The following is a 10,776-nucleotide window of genomic DNA, read 5'->3' as shown; positions in this document are numbered from 1 at the left end:
CTTTAGAATAGAATAGAATAGTTTCTTTATTGTCATTGTAACATGAACCATGTACAACGAAATTTAAAAAATGTCAGCCAGTCAGTGCACCATTCAAACATTTCTAAAAGCTAACGATACATACAAGGTAAAATATTAAAAGATAAACAACTAAAATAAATATCATGAAAAATAGCACGCATAAACACCCAACCCTCCATCCTTCTGTCGATTTCACAGTGTAGCACAGTCCCTTAGTATGTCTCGCCCCTGCGTTCCTTGGCGGCTACATTTAGTGCTTTTATAGCAGTGGGGTAAAAACTGTTTTTTAGTCTGTTCGTCCTTGTCCTTGTAGATCTGTACCGTCTGCCTGACGGCAACAGTTCAAACAGGGAGTGTCCGGGGTGGGAAATGTCCTTTATGATACTCTGCGATTTTTTGGTGCAGCGGGAACTGTGTAAGTCCTCCAAGGCAAGGAGAGGGCAGCCGACAATCCTCTGGGCGTTGTGAATGGCCCTCTGGAGCGCTTTCCTCTGAGCCGCTGTGCAGCTGGTGTACCACACGCATACACAGTATGTTAGTATTCTCTCAATGGAGCACCGATAAAAGGACAGCAGCAGTCTCTGAGTGATGTTATTCTTCCTGAGCACCCTTAGGAAGTGCAGTCTCTGCTGGACCTTTTTCAGCAGCGCAGTGGTGTTCCCGTTCCACGTCAGGTCCTCCTCAATATGGATTCCCAGGAAGCGGAAATCCGCCACCCTCTCTACACAGTCCCCTCTGATAGTCAATGGTACCATGTCCGTTTTATTCTTCCTAATGTCTATTATTAATTCCGTTGTCTTTAAGGTGTTGAGGAGCAGGTTATTTTCTTCACACTACACTGTCAGCTGCTCCACCTCATTCCGGTAGGCGTACTCGTCCCCCCCCGGAGATGAGTCCCACCACTGTAGTGTCATCCGCAAATTTGATAATGGTGTTGCTGTGGTGGGCGGGTGTGCAGTCATGTGTGTAGATGGTGTAGTGCAGGGGGCTCAGTACGCAGCCCTGTGGAGAGCCGGTACTGAGGCTGAGGGCCGTGGATGTATGATGGCCCACTCTGACTCTCTGGCTGCGACCCTACAGGAAGCTATTTATCCACGTACAGGTGGAGTGTGGAAGTCCCAAGTCCCCCAGTTGGTCCACCAGTTTGTGGGGAAGGATGGTTTTAAAAGCAGAGCTGTAGTCCACAAAGAGCATCCGCACGTAGCTCCCCCGCTGCTCCAGGTGAGGCAGTGCAGCATGGAGAGCTGCGGCTACAGCGTCCTCTGTAGATCTATTTGCTCTGTACGCAAACTGGTGGGGGTCAAAGCTTCGGGGCAGGAGTGATGTGATATGACCCCGGATCAGTTTTTCAAAACACTTCATCACCACTGGTGTGACTGCGACTGGCCGGTAGTCGTTGAGGCTGGAGATGTTGGTTTATTTGGGCAAGGGGACTATGGTGGAGGACTTCAGACAGGGTGGAACAGTGGACTGTGCCAGAGACTGGTTAAAAATCCTCGTCCAGACTCCAGCCAGCTGGTCTGCGCAGTCCTTCAACACGCGTCCAGAGACGCCGTCAGGTCCAGTAGCCTTCCTTGGGTTGATGGCCCGCAGCGTGCGCCTCACCTCATGCTCCTCTATCTTGAGGGTTAGGCTGCTGTGGACCGAGTGCTGTGATGTGGCTGTCTCGGTTGGCTCCACTTCAAAGCGAGCAAAGAAGTGGTTCAGCTCCTCTGCCAGCGAGGCGTCACCTTCAACAGCTCCAAGGTTGGTCATATAGTTGGTGAGATACTGGATCCCCTGCCACACCTGCCTGCTGTTATTACTGTCCAGGTGGTCCTCTATCTTCCTCCTGTAGTTTGATTTGGCCTCTCTGATGCCTCTCTTCAGGTTAGCTCGGGCCGTGCTGTATAAAGCCCTATCGCCAGACCTAAAAGCGGTGCTCCTCTCTTTCAACAGCCGCTGGACCTCCCGGGTCATCCAGGGCTTCTGGTTGGGGTAGACCCGGATGTGTTTGTCCACTGTGACCGTGTCCATGCAGTTTTAGCTGCTGTTGTCCCTTCAATTCTCGCATCCCTTTACCTTCATTTCATTTCACGTTTGGAATTCTAATGTTGGGTACATGTCTCTCACACTTACCCCAACTTCCACATTTTTTTTCAGAGCACAAATTCAACATTTTGGCGGTTTTTAACAGATAGGAAAGTACGCGTTTCTTGCATTAATCACATATACTGGAAGTGACAGATGTCTTCAAATGGTTTGAGCGGCTCCGTGCATCAAGTCCTATTACATTGTGACCTTACGTGGAACCACCTATTCACACACTCACGCAAACACACACACACATATATATATTCACACATACATATTGACACACATATATATATATTCACACACACACACACACACACACACACACTCACGCAAACACAAACATATATTCTCACACACATATTTATATTCACACATACATATTCACACACACATATATATATATATTCACACACACACGCACAGACACATTCACTCACACACACACATTCATACAGACACACACACACACACACTTGCAGATTTTGCTGAAACACAATTGCTGCTGTGGATGTAACACTTACCAGTCTGTAGAATCATTCAACACCTCGTGCACGTCTTCAGCGCCATCTTGCCTCCGACCGGAAATGGCGTCATCGGCGCCGCCTTACCAATCGCGGGAAATGACGTCATCGTCGTCATCTTACCGATCGCAGGAAATGACGTCATCGCCGTCATTTTCAAACCGCCACAAACACAAAATGTCCGCCAATTTTAAATTTAAACACAGTGCTGATCGAAATAAACAGCTTCTTTCGCGCATTACTGGCCTGAAAACGTTGCAACAAATGCATTGCAATTTACATCACCATTTCAAACACAATAGACATGCTTTAGTTACCTGAAAACCGGTGCAACCATTTTAAAACCCAAGATAAACAAAATTTGCAAAACGCTTTACATCAATAACAATTGCTGAAACAATTGACAGATGGCTTTTATTTTCATTTCACAGTTCAAACACAATATAGATAGACAAATACACAAATGGTTTTTATTTTCAATTCACAGTTCAAACACAGTATAGATAGACAAATATACAAATGTTTTTTATTTTCAATTCACAGTTCAAACACAATATAGATAGTAGACAAATATACAAACTCTTTCCAACAAAATGCCAAGAAACGTCAGAGCATGGTGAATAACATACATATCAATTGGGTGAAAAAGCACTCACCTGGGAGCAGAGCTGCAGCTCAGAGAGCCGTGACCCTTTCACTTTGTGGCCGGCAAGAAAGTGAGTTGAAGCGGGACGCTTCCGGGTTTTATAGCCCCTCCCTCCCCTGCCGCCAGCGGGGGCAGCAGAGAGAATGGGGAATGAAGTAAAAACATTAATATCTCGGTCATAGTTTGTAAAGGAAACTAGACGTCGTCCATAGTCCTTTAACTAAGTCTTTATTCAAGCACTAATCACACACGTTCCAGTACTAACCACAACTGGTCTACACACGTACTGGAACCTAACAGGGAGGGAACATGCAGACACTACAGTTATACTATAGAATGTGGGAGGGACAATATGCTAATGAGGTAGTTACATATATGGTTGCATGCATAACCATCTACATCCCTTCCCTTAAGATAAACAGCAGCAGCAGGTAATTATACAGACCTGCACAAAATAACAATAATAGTAAGTGAACACCCTAAACTTAAGCATAATCACCATACCGATCAGGGCCCCACACAACTCTGCCAGAGCGGGTCCATACAGCACCCTCACTCCCCTCCCCCAAAGACAAAGGCAGAGAAGAGCGGGGGGATGGAACAGGCAGTAAAACAGGTCGGGGACTAGAAGCCGGCGAGGCGAGAGATGAACTAGAAGGGGAGGACGAAATGGGAGAACTGACAGGAGAAGACCGTGGGGAAACTGCAGGAGAACTGACAGGAGAAGACCGTGGGGACACTGCAGGAGAACCGAATTCAGGTGGCACAGGAGTATGTTGTGCAGGCGCATGAACGACAGCAGGGGTACATGGGACAGTCCGAGGGGGAGAGGCAGGTAAAGGAGTGGACGTGTGCGGGAACTGGATCGGGGGAGCAGGCTCACGGACAGCACGCAGATGCTGGCGACTGCGACGGTATACAGTACCCTCGTAATCCACCAAATAGGACCGAGGGGAGTCAGCCAGCCCTACAACAGTTGCAAGATTAGAAAAACCAGTAGACGTCTGCATGCAAACGACCTGGCCCGCGGAAAGGGAAGGCAGAGGACGACAAGACTTGTCATGAGACCGACGCTGGATCTCATGGCGGTGAGAGATGCGGCGGTGGACCACCTCAGGGGGACGAACCACGGGGGTCAGCGACTGTTGAGAGATAGGCATAGGAGGACGAAGGACGCGAGACATGAGCCGTTGAGCAGGAGAGCCCAAAACCCCATCCCGAGAAACATTACGCAAATTCAAAAGTCCTTGGTAAAAATCACAATTTGACAAACGAGACTGCGCCAACAAAGTCCTAGCGCTGCGCACAGCACGTTCCGCCAACCCGTTGCTCTGAGGTAACTCCGGGCTGCTAGTGTAGTGGGCAAAGTTCCACTTAGTCGCAAAGGCAGCAAATTCAGCACTAGTAAACTGCCGGCCGTTGTCAGTTTGAAGCTTGACCGGTGAGCCGAAAGTAGCGAAGTGGCGTCGCAGCTTGCCGATGACCATCTCCGAGGTGATGGTGGGAAGAAGGTCCACATCAAACCAAGACGAATATGAGTCAACAAGTACCAGATAATTCTTCCCACGCCATTCAAAAATATCGGCAGCCAGTGAGGACCAGGGCATGTCAGGGGCCGGCTGTTGTAGCAGGGGCTGTCGTTGATGGTGAGGGGCCATGGAGTTGCATGCAGCACACGCGGCAACACGAGCCTTGATGTACTTAGCCATAGCAGGCCAATAGTACTGCCCTTGAGCATGGGCAACGGTGGCGTCTGCGCCCGGGTGTCCGGAGTGTGCAGCAGTATAGTAGGCGTCATATAACGATGCAGGAATAATCACTTTGTGACCCTTAATGACAATACCATCCCGAAGCACGAGTTCGTCCCGAACCAGGAAGAACGGCCGCACGGCAGCAGGCAGGGAGTGCGGCTTGTAGGGCCAACCACGCAGAATAACAGCAGACAGTTGCTGCAAGTCAGAGTCCGCAGCGGTGTGCTCAATCAAAATCTGCAACTGCTTCGAGGGGACCAAATTCACGTTGAGGACATGCAGATCAGATTGTTCATATGGATGCTGGGCACAGGAGGACAAAGGCGCCCGCGACAGGGCATCGGCAACATGCATTTCCGTGCCCTTCCTGTACACTATGTCAAATTCAAACCGCTGCAGCTGTAACATCATCCGCTGCAAACGGGCCGGGGCGGCATGGATGGGCTTATTCAGTATAGTCACCAGTTGCTGGTGGTCCGTTTCGACCGTGAACCGCACACCGTAGAGAAAATCCCGAAACTTCGAACACGCAAACACCACAGCCAGGAGCTCCTTCTCGATTTGAGCATACCTCTGCTCCGTGTCAGTCATGGTGCGAGAGGCAAACGAGACAGGCAGCAGCGAATCACCATCACAGAGCTGCATGCAGGCAGCACCAAGGCCAAAACGGGAGGCATCACAGGTCACAACAATCGGGAGCTTGAGGTCGAAAAATCGCAGTACTGGAGTGTCAACCAGCATCGTTTTTAAAGTGTCAAAAGACAGTTGGTGCTGTGGGCTCCATGACCAGGCAACGTCCTTCTTGGTCAGAAGGCGCAGCGGCGCACTGAGTTCACTGAGGCGCGGGACACATTTGCCCAAATAGTTCACCATCCCGAGAAATCTTTGCAGACCAGCAACATCAACAGGGGCTGGAAATTCTGAGATAGCCGTAGTCTTAGCAGGGTCGGGCTTCAGACCCTGAGAGGTGAAAATGTGTCCGACGTAGGAAACCTCAGACAGTCGGAATCTGCACTTGGAGGGATTCAGCTTGAGGTTTATCTGACGAGCGCGGTCGAGAACCCGGCGGAGATTCAGGTCATGTTCCTCGACATCCCGGCCGTACACAAGGATGTCATCTACAATGATGGCACATGGGAGCCCGGCAAACAATTGATCCATAGTGCGCTGGAAAACCTCACTGGCGGAGATAATCCCGAAAGGCATTCTGAGGAACTTGTACCTCCCAAAAGGCGTAGCGAAAGTTGTCAGGTCGGACGACTTGCTGTGCAGAGGAATCTGCCAGAAGGAGCTTCTGGCATCAAGAACAGAAAACACGGTGGCTTGGCCAACCTGGGCAGCTACGTCCTCGACAGTCCTCATAGGGTAGTGTGGTCTCTTTATGGCAGTATTCAAGTCCTTCGGGTTGATACAGACCCGAATTTCGTTCTTGCCCTTCTTCAGGGTTGCAACCATGGTGGACACCCAGCTTGTGGGCTCGCTGACAGCTTCCAGGACCCACAGGTTCACCATCTTGCCTAGCATAGCTTTGACCTTGTCCTTCATCGCAAAAGAAACACTATGAGACGGACGGCACACTGGGGTGACAGATGAGTCAACGGCAATCTTGTACACGAGGGGTAGCTTCCCCAACTTATCATCAAAAAGATCGGGGTATTCGGACACGGGGTCTAACTTCACCCGCACCTCATGGACATTACTGTCAAATGCAACCAGGCCCAGATCCTGGCAAGCCTGATTACTCAGCAGAGGCACACAATCACAGTCCAGGACAAAAAACGATAAATCACGAGAAGTCTTCTGTAGCTTGCAGTGGAAAGTTACCCTCCCCACAGGAGTCAGCTCCTCCCCACCATAGGCTCTCAGCACTGAGCGATCCGCAGACAGTTGCTCATTAGTCCTTATCTTGTTGAAGAGCTTTGTTGAAATTACACTGACCTTCGCACCAGTGTCCAACTTCGCTGTGAGGGTCTTGTTATTGACAGTGACTAGCACCGATGGATCGGGAAGTCGAGTCTGGTTGTGCAGCAGAGCGTAAACACTAGCATCCCCCATCGAAATGCTGGAGTCGGACTCGAGGGCGGAATCCTCGTCGCGCTGAGAATCAAGGACATTGTCGATCCTTTGGAAATTGTTGAGCACCTGGCGAGGTGGCTGAGCCACGTTCCCACGGGAACGGCAGACCGACGCGAAATGGTTTTGCTCTCTGCAGTAGTTACAGGCTTTTCCGATAGCAGGACAAGCAGCCTGTGGCAAATGACCATACCCACAATTAGGGCACTTCCTGGCACCCTGGGGGCGGGGGGGGGGGGCAAAAGGGAGGCCAGACTGTAGTCTGGAATTGCTAGGTGCCCTTCGCGGCACGGACAGAGTAGCCACAGCGATGGTGCGGTTCCCAGAACCTCTCTCCCCACTGACCGGAGTAACGACCTCAGCCAACCGGCAGGCATGCATAGCTTCATTTAACGTGAGGTCAGGTTTCTGCATTAAATCAGTCCGCAGCTTTTGATCAAGCATGCCATTAACCAATATATCCCGCGTGAGCTCGTCACGCAACTCACCAAAACGACAGCGCTGCGACAGGTGGCGGAGGTCAGCAATGAAACATTCCACCGGCTCCCCAGGCTGCTGCTTGCGGGAGAACAAACGTGTTCGCTCCAAAATTCGATTTGAAGGAAGGTCACAGATCTCCGTAAACTTGCTCAGGAGACAGGCTGGGTCGTTCGGAGATTCAGCAGGCTCAACAACCTGGTCAGCTGCGTCCATGACCGCTGGACGGTATTCAAACGAGTTAGCCCTCCACATGGCATCAGGTCCAGCGAGATTCAGCAGCAAAGATGCTCTGAGAGCAGGAGGGTCATTGTGGTGTGCGATGTTCACATAATGATTGTAGTCCATTACAAACGTCTCCCATCGCTCCGCGATGTCGGCATCAAAAACTAACGGGGAAGGCTTGCGACACGATGAAGCCATCCTTGCACACACTTAACCATATAATATAACCATATAACAATTACAGCACGGAAACAGGCCATCTCGGCCCTACAAGTCCATGCCGAACAAATTTTATTCCCCTTAGTCCCACTTACCTGCACCCGTACCATAACCCTCCATTCCCTTCTCATCCATATGCCTATCCAATTTATTTTTAAATGATACCAATGAACCTGCCTCCACCACTTCCACTGGGAGCTCATTCCACACCGCCACCACTCTCTGCGTAAAAAGTTCCCCCTCATACTACCCCTAAACGTCTGTCCCTTAATTCTGAAGTCATGTCCTCTTGTTTGAATCTTCCCTATTCTCAAAGAGAAAAGCTTGTCCACATCAACTCTGTCTATCCCTCTCATCATTTTAAAGAGCTCTATCAGGTCCCCCCTTAACCTTCTGCGCTCCAGAGAATAAAGCCCTAACTTGTTCAACCTTTCTCTGTAACTTAGTTGCTGAAACCCAGGCAACATTCTAGTAAATCTCTTCTGTACTCTCTCTATTTTGTTGACATCCTTCCTATAATTTGGCGACCAAAATTGTACACCATACTCCAGATTTGGCCTCACCAATGCCTTGTACAATTTTAACATTACATCACAGCTTCTATACTCAATGCTCTGATTATAAAGGCTAGCATACCAAAAGCTTTCTTTACCACCCTATCTATATGAGATTCCACCTTCAAGGAACTATGCACGGTTATACCCAGATCCCTCTGTTCAACTGTATTCTTCAATTCCCTGCCATTTACCATGTACGTCCTATTTTGATTTGTCCTGCCAAGGTGTAGCACCTTGGCAGGACAAATCAAAATAGGACGTACATGGACCACCCTTACGTACACTTACACAAGAAACCAAATAAAATCCGATATACAGAGGTGCAGATTTACAGGGTCTGACACCATGTAAAGGAAACTAGACGTCGTCCATAGTCCTTTAACTAAGTCTTTATTCAAGCACTAATCACACACGTTCCAGTACTAACCACAACTGGTCTACACGCGGACTGGAACCTAACAGGGAGGGAACATGCAGACACTACAGTTATACTATAGAATGTGGGAGGGACAATATGCTAATGAGGTAGTTACATATATGGTTGCATGCATAACCATCTACATATTTCATCGAGGGGAAAAATCCTCGGCACACATGCGGCAGAGGGGGGCTCTGAGGGGGGTGGCCAAAAATGACGGCCGTAGGTGGCGGCGTTCTCTCGGAAATCGCAGCACAGATCGGGAAAAGCGGTCAAGAACTGAGTTTCAGTAATGTAGATGATGATAATAATAATAATAATAATAATAATAATAATAATAATAATAATAATAATAATAATAATAATAATAATAATAATAATAATAATAATAATATTTTATTGCCATTGCACATAAGTGCAACGAGATTTGGTATGCAGATTCCATCCGATGTCATAACTTAATTAATTAATACAATTTAGATTTAGATTTATGAAGCCTCTGATTGGTAGAAGAGGACCAGAGGAAGCAGCTGATTGGCTTGTATCCCGGGTAAGGCTTTATTGTATTCGGACAAGGGGGAGAATGAGGGCCAGGGCAGTTTACTGGTCTGGATGTCCAATGTGGGAGGTCATGGAGTCGGAGTGCCCTCCAGACGTCCACATCTGCGCAAGGTGCGTCGAGATGGGGCTCCTAAGGGACCGTGTCAGGAACCTGGAACAGCAACTCGATGACCTCTGTCTGCTCAGGGAGAGCGAGGATGTCATAGAAAGGAGTTACAGGAGGTGTTCACTCCAAGACCACGGGAGACAGAAAACTCGGTCACAGTTAGGAAGGGCAATGGGCAGAGGCAGGGACTGGTGAGTACCCCGGTGGCTGTACACCTTAGAAATAAGTACTCATGTTTCAGTAAGGGTGGGGGAGACAGCCTACCTGAGGGCAGCGACAGCGGCCGGGCCTCTGGCACAAAGACTGGTCCTGTTGCTCAGAAGGGTAAGGAAAAGAAGGGGAGGGCAATTGTAATAGGGGACTCTATAGTCAGGTGGTCGGATAGGCGATTCTGTGGACGCAGACAGGAGACCCGGATGGTAGTTTGCCTCCCTGGTGCCAGGGTCAGGGATGTGTCTGAACGGGTCCAATAAATCCTGAAATGGGAGGGAGATTAGCCTGAGGTTGTGGTACATATAGGTACCAACGACATAGGTAAAAAAAAGAGAAGAGGTCCTGATAGAAGAATTTAGGTAGAGAGGTAGAGAGGTAGGTAGAGAGTTAAGGAGAAGGACTGGAAAGGTAACACTCTCATGATTACCGCCTGTGCCACGTGACAGTGAGAGTAGGAATGGAGCGAGGTGGAGGATAAATGAGTGGATGAGGGACTGGTGCAGTGGGTATGTATTCAAGTTTCTGGATCATTGGGACCTCTTTTGGGGAAGGTGCGACCTGTACAGAAAGGACGGGTTGCACTTGAACTCAAGGGAGGGGGGGGGGGGCAATATCCTGGCGGGGAGATTTGCAAAGGCTACTGGGGAGACTTTAAACTAGTATGGTTGGGGGAAGGGAGTCAAATTGGGAAAGCTAGCAGTCAGTGTGTGAGGCAGGGGACAGAGAATGGTAGCACTCTGACCCAAAATGTAGGGGAGAGAGAAGAAAAAGACAACAAACAGAGGATAAGAGAGGGTGGGTTTCTTAAATGTGTATATTTTAATGCTAGGAGCATTGTAAGAAAGGTGGATGAGCTTAGAGTCTGGATTGACACCTGGAAGTATGATGTTGTGGCGATCAGTGAAACATGGT

The 10,776-nt window shown here is 49.0% G+C and overlaps 1 protein-coding gene across 1 annotated transcript in view; it reads right to left on the bottom strand.

The window, feature by feature from the left end:
- Positions 1–7,913, bottom strand: part of LOC129695018 (uncharacterized protein K02A2.6-like) — a 16,663-nt gene extending 8,750 nt beyond the window's left edge. Inside the window, exon 1 of the mRNA XM_055631779.1 lies at positions 3,275–7,913. Within this exon, the coding sequence (XP_055487754.1) occupies positions 3,750–7,913 (4,164 nt within the window). The 3' untranslated portion in view covers positions 3,275–3,749. The remainder of the gene's footprint in view (positions 1–3,274) is intronic.
- Between the last annotated feature and the right edge of the window lie 2,863 nt (positions 7,914–10,776).

This window comes from Leucoraja erinacea, unplaced genomic scaffold, assembly GCF_028641065.1.
Source record: "Leucoraja erinacea ecotype New England unplaced genomic scaffold, Leri_hhj_1 Leri_905S, whole genome shotgun sequence".
Classification (NCBI taxonomy): Eukaryota; Metazoa; Chordata; class Chondrichthyes; order Rajiformes; family Rajidae; genus Leucoraja; species Leucoraja erinaceus.
Note: the sequence above shows the minus strand (reverse complement) of the source record. Positions and strands in the feature narration are given on the sequence as shown.